General features: G+C 35.8%; 2 protein-coding genes across 2 annotated transcripts; both read right to left on the bottom strand.

Moving 5' to 3' along the window:
* Positions 1 to 634: 634 nt before the first annotated feature.
* Positions 635 to 1,981, bottom strand: LOC132284159 (late embryogenesis abundant protein Dc3-like). The gene is made up of 2 exons (XM_059786234.1): positions 1,822 to 1,981; positions 635 to 1,441 (listed from the first exon to the last, which is right to left on the bottom strand). Exons 1-2 carry the CDS (start codon positions 1,873 to 1,875, stop codon positions 905 to 907), a joined length of 591 nt encoding a protein of 196 aa, XP_059642217.1. The 5' UTR covers positions 1,876 to 1,981; the 3' UTR covers positions 635 to 904.
* A 6,664-nt stretch (positions 1,982 to 8,645) lies between these two features.
* On the bottom strand, positions 8,646 to 9,959 carry LOC132284226 (late embryogenesis abundant protein Dc3-like). Its single transcript, XM_059786308.1, has 2 exons — positions 9,797 to 9,959; positions 8,646 to 9,450 (listed from the first exon to the last, which is right to left on the bottom strand). Exons 1-2 carry the CDS (start codon positions 9,848 to 9,850, stop codon positions 8,914 to 8,916), a joined length of 591 nt encoding a protein of 196 aa, XP_059642291.1. The 5' UTR covers positions 9,851 to 9,959; the 3' UTR covers positions 8,646 to 8,913.
* Positions 9,960 to 15,417: the final 5,458 nt, after the last annotated feature.

Raw genomic sequence — 15,417 nt, 5'->3', positions numbered from 1 at the left:
TATATATATATAAACCAAACCCAGAACAAGGAGTTTTGATTGTCCTCTCTCAAACATAAATCTAGGATCTACAATTTTACTCCCGTGTTCCAGAAAGAGAGTCATGTTTTGGAAACTTGTCACAGTTTCAAAACATGACAGTGTGTGTGTAACTGAGACTACTAATTGAAGGCGTCTCTCTACCCTTTTTGATCCTCTCTCTTTTACACATTTTTCTTGTTAATAATTTGTCGATGAGATATTTGTTACCCTGTTGGTAGACTCAGCTCCCTAAGAGCTGGTTGATCAAAACATGTGGGTGTACATGAGTCAGGTCGGTAAAAAAGTTTCTACAAAACTGGGTCCCCTCATTTTCTTATCTGTTGACTATTCGTCCAAAAGTGTATGTATATATATATATATATATTCTGGGTGGACAAGAAATTCTGTAATATGTTCGGTTGGGTACCCTCAATTTATTCCACAAGAGGGTGCTGCCTCCCACCATTCTTAATGTATAATGGCATTAGATTCATGAAATAATATCCTAACCACCATTCTTGACAAGCATCTTCACCTTACAATCCACAAGCCATATCTATCTAGAGTAGTGTACGTTCAAGCGCCTTCACCAAAAACACACACACACACACAATGACACAACAGGGGTAGACATTGATTAAAGAAGATTATTGTATTACACCACAAAGGAAAGGAAGGGAAACACCTGATTGCAAGGATTCCATAACAAGTTCAAATTACAATCTTGCCCCACTCCCCTCCATTAGAACAATGGAATTAAACAAAGCATTCCTCAACTATATATGAGGCTCACTTTATTTTTTTCTTAAAAAAAAGGAAACATTAACACAACATCCAAGAACAACAACAAGAAGAACAGTCTTGGCATGTGACTTATTAATTACTACTCCTTCCTGGTGGTGGTGTCGGCCTTTTTGTCACCCTCAGTACCAGCCATGCCCAAGGTGCGCTTCACAGTATCAGCAGTACTTTGGGCCACGCTCATCACTTGCTCCCCTGTCTTCTGCAGGAACCCCCCAGTCTCATCCTTCCCGGATTGGGCCGTCTTGCAGACCGTCTCCGACATCCCCGCCGCCTTCTCCTTCGTTGCCTGGGCCACGCTCGTCACTTGCTCCCGTGTCTTCTGCAGGATCCCTCCAGTCTCATCCTTCCCGGATTGGGCTGTCACGCGGGCCGTCTCCGCCATCTCCGCCCCCTTCTCCTTCGTTGCCTGGGCCGCTCCGCAGGCCTTCTCCTTCGCAGCCTGGCTCATCTCCGAGGTCTTCTCTTTGGCAGCCTCCGTCTGTTCAGAGAGGCAGCTTCCAGTCTGGTCCTTTCTCTCTAGGGTTCTGTCTTTTACAAATTTGGCCGTATCTTGGGCCTTGTTTATGGCTTCTTGGGCCTTCTGCTTCGTGGCGTCCATCATCTGCCCGGCCTTCTCCTGTGTTTATTACATGTATTAACAAAATCATTATTAAACTTACATAATCAGACATTGACAGAGACAGAGTCCATTACATTAAATCAAAACATATATGGGTGTATAGAGATATTAATGTATGGCTTCTACACCACACATTATTTTTACAGGTAACATTGAATGGATGTCCATGATAACACGTCACAACCACTAATATATCAAAAAAACCTTCTCACCACGGTGCATGTACTATGCAAGATGTGCATGCACATAGAATCAAAGAATCACCATGTCATGCACATTAAAGAATTATACAACATGTCATGCACACACACACACATATACATATACATATACATATACATATACATATACATACATATATATAGATATAGTTTTACCTGAGTTTGACCCTTGACTTCGGCGGCTTTGTTGCTCTGATCTTTAGACGACATTTTCAGTTGATTGATCTTACTTTGAAGAAAATTGATTGGTTACTAACAATAGAATGGTTGAGGAAACTCTTACAGTACACAAGGTAAGCTTTGATGAAAAGAGCTGTGTTGCATGATGCATATATATAGAGCTTTAGTGACCAGCGTTGGATCAACACGTGTCCTAATTTCCGACGCGGGTCCAGCAAACGTGTCATCCAACAGCTTACTGTACGTTGCATCCTCGATTTTGTAATTTCAAACGGAAGATCAGATCGATGACGCGACGTTACTTTATACTTGATAGCGCCACGTGGCACACTGGCATTAAATAATGGGACCTTGTCTTATCTTCCATCTTTAAGTAATCCTTCACAGAATATGAATATAGAGAAGGAGAGTTGCAAAACAAAGGGTAACATATATATATATATATATATATATATACTGTCTCCATTCCAATATGTCCAGTTCGTAAACTGTTTGCACCCCTTGTTGCTCTCACAAAGATTTGTGGCCCATGTGTTTTGCAAATGACATATTTAAGTAATCCTTGTCTTATCTTCCATCTTTAAGTAATCCTTCACAGAATATGAATATAGAGAAGGAGAGTTGCAAAACAAAGGCGAACATATATATATATACTGTCTCCATTCCAATATGTCCAGTTCGTAAACTGTTTGCACCCCTTGTTGCTCTCACAAAGATTTGTGGCCCATGTGTTTTGCAAATGACATATTTTAATAACCATGATATCTTTATGTATCTTGTCTCAAAATTGAGAACAGAGGCAAAAGAAACACAAATATATACATGCGTTGCAAATATCACACTTCTGTACAATATACTCACATAATTAAGAAAAACCTCCATTCATTTTCTTATAATTAAATTTTACTGAATTTTATCCTGTAAAAATCAGATTTAACTTTAAATTGGAACAAACCTCATGCCCACAATAAATTCCGACAGAAATTTTATTTTTATAATCTAACCATATCGGTCATTATATCACTAAGATGTTAAATTATTCTTTGATTAAAGTGAATTTGGTAATATGATTTTAAGTTAAATTACTCCCAAATTCTACCATGATTTTAGCTTAGTAGACCCTTAGGGCCTGTTTGTTTGGTGTTTTACTTTGGTGTTTTTGTTGCAGGGCTTCATTTCAGGCCCAAAAACATGTTTGGTAACACTTGTTTTGTTTTAAACAGTACAAAACATTGTTTCAAATAGTGGCCCAAAAGTGAAACACCAAAATGGTGTTTTTTGTTGTTTTAATACTGTAACCCAATAAAAAGCACTGTAGCAGATGAAACAGCCGGCCCAATTTGTTTTAGCTATATAAACATTTTAGGTCATTTTTGCATAAATTTTCTCTCTCCTCTCCCGATACTCTCTCTGCGATTCAAGGGCGATTTCCAATCGCCTCCATCTCTATTCTCGTTCTCTACTCTGAACTTGCCCAAATCTACAAGAATTAGAAGTTTAAAACCCATTTATTTCAGTTTATCTATCTGTCTGCAAGAATCAAAACCTATTATTACCTATAAATAATGCCTCCATCTCTATTCTCGTTCTCAGACCTGAACTTGCCCACTCTCTCTCTCTCTCTGCAACTGGGTCGATATTTTGATTAGGGGGTTGTATTTTTTTTCTTGCCACCCAATTTGGAGGATCGTAACCGGAGGGACAGTACAGTAGCCTAAGATTTCTTTGTGTGTTGGCGTCTTCATCATCGATGAGTTGTCTGTCAGATCGTGAAATTGTTTATCTGTTTCTTCGTGCCGCGACCTCATTCTTTGCTATCGCCGGAGTTTCCTTGCTATCGTCGCCCTGTGTTGTGTCCCTAGCTTCATCACCGGTCGTCTTTTTGCTTCATACATCGGCGCAGGTGTTTCAGTGGCTGCCGTCTTTTGTTTCTGGCCGGTAGTTGCAGCTTTCGTTGAAGAAGAAGAAGAGTGGTTGTGCGGTGTTTGGCTACAGGGGTCTGCTATCCCAAACCCAGAGAAAAAGAGAGAGTTGCAGAGTGATTTTTGAGAGAGAGAGAGAGGGGTCTACTATCCCAAACCTCGTTCTAGCATTACCTTGCAAAAATTTATATATATATATATATATATATATATATATATATATATATTTGTGTGTTCAAACATGTTTTTGTTTTTGACATATCTACAGCAAAGTATAGTTCCCAAACGTACTTTCGAATTTGTTCCAAAACACCCTACAACAAAAACATTGTTTCTGTTTTAACCAAAAACAAAACATAAAAAACAAAACGCATACCAAACGGGCCCTTAGTAGAAGCCTCTTAAGAGTTTGTTGAGAACACGAACACAATGCTGACAACCTTTCTACAAGTTTGTTGTGAAATAGTCATTTTAATTAGGGGTGTAATTTGGGTTGGCCCAACTCAGCCCAATCCGAGCCCAACCTCAACCCAGCCCAATCTGTGCCCAACCTCACGAGCGAGAGCTAGCTCCTTTTAGAGGGAGCCCAACTCAGCCCAATCCGAGTCCAACCTCAACCCAGCCCAATCTGAGCCCAACCTCACGAGCAAGAGCTAGCTCCTTTTTGAGGGAGCCGGCTCTCTCAAAAAAAGGAGCCGGCTCCCACTCTGGAAATTTGGTAGATGGGGTATTTGGGATGTTTATTTGGTTTTCGGGGGTTTGCAAAGCTATTTAGCTCGTATTGGATGTTTTAAATGAACCTAAATAATTCCCAGAATGCATAATATACAATAATATGTAATGACATGGAGGTTTATGCAATCTAATTGAGATGTAAGTTAATTACTTATTTTGTAAGTTACTTACATGTCACTTAGAATTGTTGTATATTGCTTAATTAAATGCAATAGATATTTGTATGATTATTATCATATCTATTTCTGAATTATTTGATGTACATACATGATTGCATCATTTATTGGATTGGGAACCATTGTCAGGATATAGTTTCGAATTTATGCACCATTGTCAGGATACGGGGGCATATTATGGATGAGCTGGTTAATAAGTCTAAACTCATACTTCGTGTCAGGTCACGGATTCATATGTGAATGACATGTCATTGAAGACTATGGCTGATAGTTTATTTTATTTTTAGGATAGGATATGGATTTATATATATAAATATGTGTCACGAAATGAGCTTGAGATCTCAAGATCATTAGGGAACGTATATTGCCTTGAGGATGCATAGCTGGATATAGTGGATTGTTATATACCCTGGTAGATGATGGTACTCATGCCCACTTTGCATGTGTGCATTTTGCATGTTGATTTGGCAGTTACTTTCCAAGTAACAATTCACACTTGCATTTTAATATTAGGCTTGGGGTTTGGGTTTGGTTGGGTCTCTTGTTTGGGCTTCATCTTAGGCTCTTGTTTCTCGGGTTTGTTTGCCATTGGGCTCTTGTATCTGTGGTTAGCTCTGTGCTAACCCTTAGGCTGTACAATTCCTTTTCTTTTACATTGAAATTTAACTTTCAAAAAAAAAAAAAAAAAAAGTATCAATTCACATTTGGTTCTCCATTACTTCAAATTATGTAAATACACTACTTACTTCAAATGATGTAACTACATTACTACATTGCAACAATTGCAACTTCGGGTAGGTAGATGCAAGCTCACAGTAGAAAAAAAATTCCATCAATAATAAAGGGAAAAGAGGTAAGATTGACCCTGATAAATGAGATAATCGCACATCTATTCAACAATCATGTTGCATTGAAAGTATATTCCAATGATCAAAGCTGGAATTGTCTTCTTGACATAAACACCACCGGGGCCTTGAAATAAGGGTAACCCAAAGTCAACAAGAACACATCAAGACAAGGGACTGATGTGGCGACGTGCTTCAAATCTAAAACAAATTGAAAGGAATGACTAACATAAGACCCAAAGGGCATGTTTGGTGTGGTGAATTGAATATGAATTGAATGAGAATGGAGGTGGAAATGGAATGAGAAGATAATGGAATGGGAATGATGATTCTTATTCTACCCTTTGGTTGCAAACATGGAATGTGTAAAAATGGAATGCTCATTCTCATTCCTGTGTTTGTTAAGAAAGTTGAAATTGAATGAATTTATATTGTTTCTTTAAATTACATTTTATTATTAGTAAAAAAAATTAACTAAAAAATTAATGTGCAAAAATAAAAGGGAAAGAGATAATAGAGAGAGAAAATAGACGAGAAAAAAGAAACAGACGGTTCTCGGATGACTGCAAAAATAAAAGAGAAAGAGATAATTTTCCAATCATCTTCTCCGACGACTTACAGCAAACTGGTCCAGATTATTCATAGTCGGCGCTGTTTTAGTCCACTTCATCACTGGATCATTCATGTCATGTGTATGTTGTTTTAGAAATTTTCCTATGAAATTGTCTGTTTCCTACACACCTAAAAAAGTAATGACCCAATGCCATAAACTCGTTCCAAAAGGACAGGGAGATTGCTAAGGCCTTGCTTGGATTGGATTTCAGAGAACTATTCTTGAGAACAGTTCTCAAGAATAGTTTTCAGAGAACAGTTTTCAATTTTTTCAGATTTCAAACCTGCTTGGTTAAGAGAATTTACAAAACAGTTTCCAAAAAACAAAAACTCATAAAACTACTTGGTTGTATGAGTTTTTGAAAATAGTTTTCTGAACTAAGAAAATAAATAAAAATATATTGTACCTCATTTTTTTATTTCTTTAATTTATAATATTAACTATTAATGTAAATAAGTGTTGGAGGTAAATTCATTTTAGTTACTATTCTTAACTTAAAAACAGTTACACATATACATAAATCAAGTTTAATTACATCCTCTTTCTGCATAACTCCAAAATGGAGGTTCTGTTTGGTGCTTGGGAGCAAGCTGGCGTCCAAAGATCTCTGTGAAGTCATTGAAGTGTCCTTTTGGAGTTATGCAGAAAGAGGATTTTGGAGTCCAAGTTTTGAAGTTTTGGTTAGTGTTATTGTGCAAGCTGGTGTTGAAGACATTGTTGTGTCATTTTGAATTATATTATCCTTAAGATAAGGACTTTTGTTTGTATGGTTGTATTTTGTTTTCCCTTCATGGGACTCCATGTACATTCTTCTTAAATTTAAATATAATAAAAGAGTTACATGAAACATTATAAATTAAACATAATAAAAGGTACACCAAAACAAAGTTTTCATAACATAAAACATAATAAATTGTCCCCGCACGAATATAACATAAAGTCACATGCATAGGAAAACAAAAAAAAAAAAAAAAAAAAAAACAAAAAAACAAAACAAAATAAGGCATAAGGAAATTGTTCAATAACACATAAAACTAAATATGTGTTTCAAGTCACATGCAACCAAAAACTAAACCCTGCATTCAGTAACCACCCAAGTCAGTCCAAGCTCTTCAACCAAGCAAACTTCAAGTCAGTCCAAGCTCTTCAACCAAGCAAACTTCCTGGAAATACTATCTTAATGAACAATTCTCTATAGTGCAATTCCTTGAACTTTTCAATTGCCTTCAAATATATGTCATCATCTATCTCGTCAAGACCCTCCAGGCATTCAATACAGTTACTTAGAGAGTACTGGGCTAGTTGCCTTTTGAGCATGTTTCATTTTCTTATACGACTCCTCCTTAGACGAGAATGACACAATAACGCCGGTTATTTATGAGGACAAGGATGAAAGTGACACACAGGAATCTGAAGATGCTATGGAGTCTGATGAAGAAGACGACGAACCAAATACATTCACCGAAGATGGTGATACTGAGGGAAGCGATGGCATGGACATTTGATGGACCACTAAAGACTGGTTGGTTGCACATCTAAGAACTGGATTCTGCATCGAATGTTTACAGTGAGTTGTTGTAAACTACTCGGGAAAGAATATCGACTGAAGATGCGCGATTTGGAGTTTTTTTCCATTGCAAAAATCGCCCAAGAACACCATCCAAAGCCCCTTTTGCTAAAGCTCAAGTCGAAAATAAAGGCAACAATATATCTACGAGCATCAGGAGCTTACGAGGAAGCATAAATATTCTATATTTCGTACCTCACCTGCTTTTTTTTACACCAATTTTTTGGTTATATTGCCTGTAAGCAAGACACATTTTGATGCTGCTACTGAGAAGAGACCATTTAGAGCTAAGTAGCTGTAACTTTTCCGTGCTGCTGTTTTTGAGCTTATTGAAGCAGTTTTCCCTTGCCTAACAATGTTCATATTTTAGGAATCTTTCCTATATATATATATATATAAACCAAACCCAGAACAAGAAGTTTTGATTGTCCTCTCTCAATCACAAATCTAGGATTTTACAATTTTACTCCCGTGTTCCAGAAAGAGTGTCATGTTTTGGAAACTTGTCACAGTTTCAAAACATGACACTGTGTCTGTAACTGAGAGTACTAATTGAAGGCGTCTCTCTACCCTCCTTTTTGACCTCTCTCTTCTACACATTTTTCTTGTTAATAATTTGTCGATGAGATATTTGTTACCCTGTTGGTAGACCCAGCTCCCTAACAGCTGGTTGGTTGCCAACTGGGTCCTATTGATCAAAACATGTGGGTACAAGAGTCAGGTCGGTTAAAAAGTTTCTACAAAAGTGGGTCCCCTCATTTTCTTATCTGTGCACCCACCATTCTTAATGTATAATGGCATTAGATTCATGAAATAATATCCTAACCACCATTCTTGACAGCAAGCATCTTCACCTTACAATCCACAAGCCATATCTATCTATAGTAGTGTACGTTCAAGCGCCTTCACCAAAAACACACACACACACACACACACACACAATGACACAACAGGGGTAGACATTGATTAAAGAAGATTACTGTATTACACCACAAAGGAAAGGAAGGGAAACATCTGATTGCAAGGATTCCATAACAAGTTCAAATTACAATCTTGCCCCACTCCCCTCCATTACAACAATGGAATTAAACAAAGCATTCCTCAACTATATATGAGGCTCACTTTTTTTTTTTGCCTTAAAAAAATGAAACATTAACACAACATCCAAGAACAACAACAACAACAGTCTTGGCATGTGACTTATTAATTACTACTCCTTGCTGGTGGTGGTGTCGGCCTTTTTGTCACCCTCAGTACCAGCCATGCCCAAGGTGCGCTTCACAGTATCAGCAGTATTTTGGGCCACGCTCATCACTTGCTCCCCTGTCTTCTGCAGGAACCCCCCAGTCTCATCCTTCCCGGATTGGGCCGTCTTGCAGACCGTCTCCGACATCCCCGCCGCCTTCTCCTTCGTTGCCTGGGCCACGCTCGTCACTTGCTCCCGTGTCTTCTGCAGGATCCCTCCAGTCTCATCCTTCCCGGATTGGGCCGTCCCGCGGGCCGTCCCCGCTATCTCCGCCCCCTTCTCCTTCGTTGCCTGGGCCGCTCCGCAGGCCTTCTCCTTCGCAGCCTGGCTCATCTCCGAGGTCTTCCCTTTGCCAGCCTCCGTCTGTTCAGAGAGGCAGCTTCCAGTCTGGTCCTTTCTCTCTAGGGTTCTGTCTTTTGCAAATTTGGCCGTATCTTGGACCTTGTTTATGGCTTCTTGGGCCTTCTGCTTCGTGGCGTCCATCATCTGCCCGGCCTTCTCCTGTGTATATTACATATATTAACAAAATCATCATTAAACTTGCAAATCAGACATTGACAGAGACAGAGTCCGTTACATTAAATCAAAAAAGATATTAATGTATGGCTTATACACCACACATTATTTTTAGAGGGAACATTGAATGGATGTCCGTGATAACACGTCACAACCACTAATATATCAAAAAACCTTGTCACAATGGTGCATGTACTATGCAAGATGTGCATGCACATAGAATCAAAGAATCACCATGTATGCACATGAAAGAATTATACAACATGTCATGCACACACACACATATACATATACTATACACATACATACATATATATAGATATAGTTTTACCTGAGTTTGACCCTTCACTTCGGCGGCTTTGGTGCTCTGATCTTTAGACGACATTTTCAGTGGATTGATCTTACTTTGAAGGAAATTGATCGGTGACTAACAATAGAATGGTTGAGGAAACTCTTACAGTACACAAGGTAAGCTTTGATGAAAAGAGCTGTGTTGCAAGATGCATATATATAGAGCTTTAGTGACCAGCTTTGGATCAACACGTGTCCAAATTTTCGACGCGTGTCCAGCAAACGTGTCATCCAACAGCTAACTGTACGTTGCATCCTCGATTTTGTAATTTCAAACGGAAGATCAGATCGATGACGCTACGTTACTTTATACTTGATAGCGCCACGTGGCACACTGGCATTAAGTAATGGGACCTTGTCTTATATTCCATCTTTAAGTAATCCTTCCCAGAATATGGATATAGAGAAGGAGAGGTGCAGAACAAAGGAGAACATATATATATATATATATATATATATACTATCTCCATTCCAATATGTCCAGTTCGTAAACTGTTTGCACCCCTTGTTGCTCTCAAAAGATTTGTGGCCCATGTGTTTTGCAAATGACATATTTTAATAACCATGATATCTTTATGTATCTTGTCTCAAAATTGAAAACAGAGGCAAAGGAAACACGAATATATACATGCATTGCAAATATCACACTTTTGTACAATATACTCACATAATTAAGAAAAACCTCCATTCATTTTCTTATAATTAAATTTTACTGAATTTTTATCCTGTAAAAATCAGATATAACTTTAAATTGGAACAAACCTCATGCCCACAATAAATTCCGACAGAAATTTTATTTTTATAATCTAACCATATCGATCATTATATCACTAAGATGTTTTCAGTCGATTAGATTCCTAACGCTGAAATTTAAATTATTCTTTGATTAAAGTGAATTTGGTAATGTGATTTTAAGTTAAATTACCCCCGAATTCTACTATGATTTTAGCTTAGCAGACCCTTAGTAGAAGCCTCTTGAGAGTTTGTTGAGAACACGAACATATTGCTAACGACCTCTCTACAAGTTTGTTGAGAACACGGTTAAATAGTCATTTTAATTAGGGGTGTAATTTGGGTTGACCCAACTCAGCCTGATTCGAGTCCAATCTCAACCCAGCCCAATTTGAGCCCAACCTCAGGAGTGAGAGCCAGCTCTTTTTTGAAGGAGCCAGCTCCCACTTTGGAAATTTGGTAGATGGGGTATTTGGGGTGTTTATTTGGTTTTCGGGGGTTTCCAAAGCTATTTAGCTCGTATTGGATGATTTAAATGGACCTAAATAATTCCCATAATGCATAATATACAATAATATGCAATGACATGGAGGTTTATGCAATTTAATTGAGATGTAAGTTAATTATTGTTTTGTATGTTAATTATATATTACTTAGAATTGTTGCATATTGCTTAATTAAATGCAATAGATATTTGTATGATTATTATCATGTCTATTTCTGAATTATTTGATGTACATACATGCTTGCATCATTTATTGAATTCGGAACCATTGTCAGGATATGGTTTCGAATTTATGCACCATTGTCAGGATATGGTTTTGAATTTATGTTCCATTGTCAAGATACGGGGGCATATTATGGATGAGTTGGTTAATAAGTCTAGACTCATACTTCGTGTCAAGTCACGGATTCATATGTGGATGACATGTCATTGAAGACTATGGCAGATAGTTTATTTTATTTTTAGGATATGATATGGATTTATATATATAGATATGTGCCACAAAATGAGCTTGAGAACTCAAAATCAGTGGTTAGAGAATGTATATTGCCTTGGGGATGCATAGCTGGATATAGTGGATTGTTGTGTGCCCTGGTAGATGATGGTACTCATGCCCACTTTGTGTGCGTTTTGCATGTTGCCTACTATCCGGTTAAGTCTGCCTATAGTCCAGTGAGAGTCCTTTAGTGTGTATGTACTTATATATACGGACTATGTAGCTAATGTATGAATTGACTATGATGTATTCATGTATCGGGTCTCTGTTTGGGATATAGTATAAATGACTTGTTCATTGGTCTGATCCGTAATTATTTTTCAGATATTCGTCAGTATTAGGCTTAGAGATTGTTCGTGCAAAGTAGAGACCAGTCTTCATCACTCTTCCGATTATTTATGTAGGATTCAACTTCATTTTTCAGTATTTAGTTTTAGACCTTTATTCATGTTATTTATTTTTAGTTTAGATTTATTAGGGATCCACATGTTATGGATTTCCGAGTTGTATTCTAGAGAATTATTTGTATCAGAGATAATTATCATTTAATGAATTTTATTCTTGGAGGATTTAATTAATTAATTATTATTTAGTTTTCTTTTCAGCTTCAATTATTTATTTTTTATTATCCTTCTGTATTTTGTGTTCGTTTATTACCTAATTGTTTTTTATATTCCTTGGTTTTGTGCGCGGACCTGATTAACCTGTACTTTGGAATCGAAGGGTATCATAAATGGTGTGTGTAGAGTGTGAGACAGATAAATGTGTAACTACTTGCATACAGCTAGTAGAGCTTATTATTGGCTAATGCTAAAAACTAAACTTTTCCCCTATTGACAGGGGATCTTTGTATATCTTGTGTTCAATGCCTTATATGGTTTGGTTGATATTGCTGTGAACTTGAAGAAATTTAATTTCCAATTCACTCCTTTCTTAGTCTAACATTTACCCTTATAAAGTTGCAGTAATAAAACTAAGAGTAATTTACACAGAATTGCCTTGAATTTGTCATAATTACACAAACCCCCCCTATAATTTTAAAACTAATATGACTTCCTCTAAAAACAAACCTTATAACGCAACCTCCTTTTTTTAACAGTCAACGATAATCCACGACGAAAATTGCTCACGTCATACAACTTTGAATAATAAATTACAAAGTTGCCTTTATATCAATTGTAAACAAAAACATCTAATCTTGTGTTTATATAACTATGTACATAAATATTACCGAGTATATATATAGAGTAGTGTTCAATTACTCCCTGGGAGAAATAAATTATATACTCATTTTTAATTGTAGCCTTAGGATATGGCAATTAGTTAATTGACTTTTATTTTTTTCATATGAAAAATTACAGAATTAGACAATTTATTAAAGAAAACAATAATAAAATAATTTGGCTACTTTTTGCCAAATTCGCAAGTAGCTATTGAGACGAAGTAAAATTAATCAAAAATTAAAAGTCATCATTTTTAGTTTTTTTCCACACTTAATTATTGATAAATTATGAAAAAACTTAGGATTTGCAATGATATTATACATATTTTGGCATGCTTTTACCGATCAACACTTTGAATATTTAATTTACCAAAAAAATAAAAAATAAAAAAATACTGAGAACATTTAGATGGATATATAATAGTATATTAAAAGTTGTTTTGCAGGATCTTTCTAAAAAATTTATGAAGCCAATAGTAGTCTCCTAATTCTAAATTAGTTACTGAAGAAATTCAAAATATTTTATTAAGCTGAGTATAAAAAATAGATCAATCTTGAAATTTGAGTTTTGATTATAATCAAAACTTCTCAAGCAATCTTTATTTAATGGCCATTTTATTTGGTTTCTGTTGTTGCTTGCAAATTTGTTGAATAAACTTTGTTGAACAAACAATCGGTAGTGATGGGGAAGTGTTTTTTTATTGGACAGAGAAACCCGACAAATTAGTAGCCAAATTATTTTATTTTTGTTTCCTTTAATAAATTGTCTAATTTTGTCATTTTTCTTTAACGGTATTTAATGGTATAGAAAGAAAATGTAAGTTTTTTAAAATGAAGAAAATAAAAATTAATTAATTAATTGCTATATGATTAGATCCTAAGGCTACAATTAAAAGTGAGCATATGATTTTTTATTTTCAAAGAATAATTGAACACTACTTTATATATATATATATATACGCGCCCGCACACATTAATTTAAGAACATAAGTTATTACCAAAATCTTGAGGTATGTTTGGTTGCATGAGCTTATTTGAGTAATATTTTGAATTGGAATTGAACAAAAATTAATTTAAAAAATTTAACTAAATTTTACCGATTCAAATTTAAAAGTACAAATCCACCCAACCTTAAAAGTACAAATTCACCCAACCGAACATAGCTTGAGTTCTGCTCAATTTGGATCTAAAATTAGAAGGCCCTAATTTTTTTGCAATCTAAATTAAAAGGCCGTAATTGACTCGATTGAGATTTAAATAGGGAAAAATTAGCCCTATCGTTGGCTAACAGTGTCCGGCTATACTTGAAACACTCATCCCAAGGCAAAGTACAATGACAATAGTTCATAAAGAGACCTTATCTTTTACTTTCCAAGTAACAATTCACACTTGCATGTTAATATTGGGGATGATGGGGTTTGAGTTTGGTTGGGCCTCTTGTTTGGGTTTCATTTGGGCTCTTGTTTCTCGGGTTTGTTTGCCCTTGGGCTCTTGGTTAGCTATATGCTAACCCTTGGGCTGTACAGTTCCTTTTCTTTTATATTGAAATTTAACTTTCAAAAAAAAAAAAAAAAAAAAAAAAAAAAAAAGTATCAATTCACACTTGGTTCTCCATTACTTCAAATTATATAAATACACTACTTACTTCAAATGATGTAAATACACTACTCCATCAATAATAAAGGGAAAAAAGGTAAGATTGATGCACAACTAGAGACCCTGATAAATGAGATAATCGCACATCTTTTCAACAATCAGGTTGCATTGAAAGTATATTCCAATGATCAAAGCTGGAATTGTGGAATTGTATTCTTGACAGAAACACCACTAGGGCCTTGAAATAAGAGTAACCCAAAATCAACAAGAACACATCAAGACAAGTCAACAAGAACAAATCAAGACAAGGGACCGTGCTTCAAATCTAAGGGCATGTTTGGTGTGGTGGAATGGAATGAGAAGATAATGGAATGAGAATGATGATTCTTATTTTACCTTTGGTTGCAAACAAGGAATGTGTAAAAATGAAATGTTCATTTCCTGTGTTTGGTAAGAAAGTTGGAATGGAATGAATTTATATTGTTTCTTTAAATTACATTTTATTATTAGTAAAAAAAATTAACTAAAAAAATTAATCTGCAAAAATAAAAGGGAAAGAGATAATAGAGAAAGAAAATTGACGAGAAAGAGAAAATAGAAGAGAAAATAGAAACAAAGGGCTCTCGAACGACTGCAAAAATAAAAAAGAAAGAGATAATTTTCCAATCATCTTCTTCAACAAACTGGTCTAGATTATTCATAGTTGCCGCCGTTTCAATCCACTTCATCACTGGATCATTCATGTCATGTGTATGTTATTTTAGAAATTTTCCTATGAAATTGTCTATTTCCTACACCTAAAAAAGTAATGACCCAATGCCATAAACCCGTTCCAAAAGGACAGGGAGATTGCTAAATTTCTCCAGTGATGGAATTGGATTCCTAAAACAACATACACATGACATTTCATTTTTCTCCAACAGATGAAGACCATAATTATTATAACATTAGAGACCAAAAAATAATAAAATTAATAAATAAATAAATTATTATTGCTAGACAATGACTAAGAAAGTTGCATAAGCTCATAGAAGTTCAATTACACTGTTT

The sequence above is a fragment of the Cornus florida genome, unplaced genomic scaffold, assembly GCF_030987335.1.
Source record: "Cornus florida cultivar Cherokee Brave unplaced genomic scaffold, ASM3098733v1 CherokeeBrave_3.0.0_Hap2_Chr11, whole genome shotgun sequence".
In the NCBI taxonomy this organism is placed as follows: Eukaryota; Viridiplantae; Streptophyta; class Magnoliopsida; order Cornales; family Cornaceae; genus Cornus; species Cornus florida.
Note: the sequence above shows the minus strand (reverse complement) of the source record. Positions and strands in the feature narration are given on the sequence as shown.

Coding starts and splice junctions, on each gene's coding strand:
- LOC132284226 (XM_059786308.1), bottom strand. CDS start 9,850: ATGTCGTCTAAAGATCAGAGCACCAAAGCCGCCGAAGTGAAGGGTCAA. Junction 9,451..9,796: donor AAGTGAAGGGTCAAACTCAG/GTAAAACTATAT, acceptor TAATATACACAG/GAGAAGGCCGGGCAGATGAT.
- LOC132284159 (XM_059786234.1), bottom strand. CDS start 1,875: ATGTCGTCTAAAGATCAGAGCAACAAAGCCGCCGAAGTCAAGGGTCAA. Junction 1,442..1,821: donor AAGTCAAGGGTCAAACTCAG/GTAAAACTATAT, acceptor TAATAAACACAG/GAGAAGGCCGGGCAGATGAT.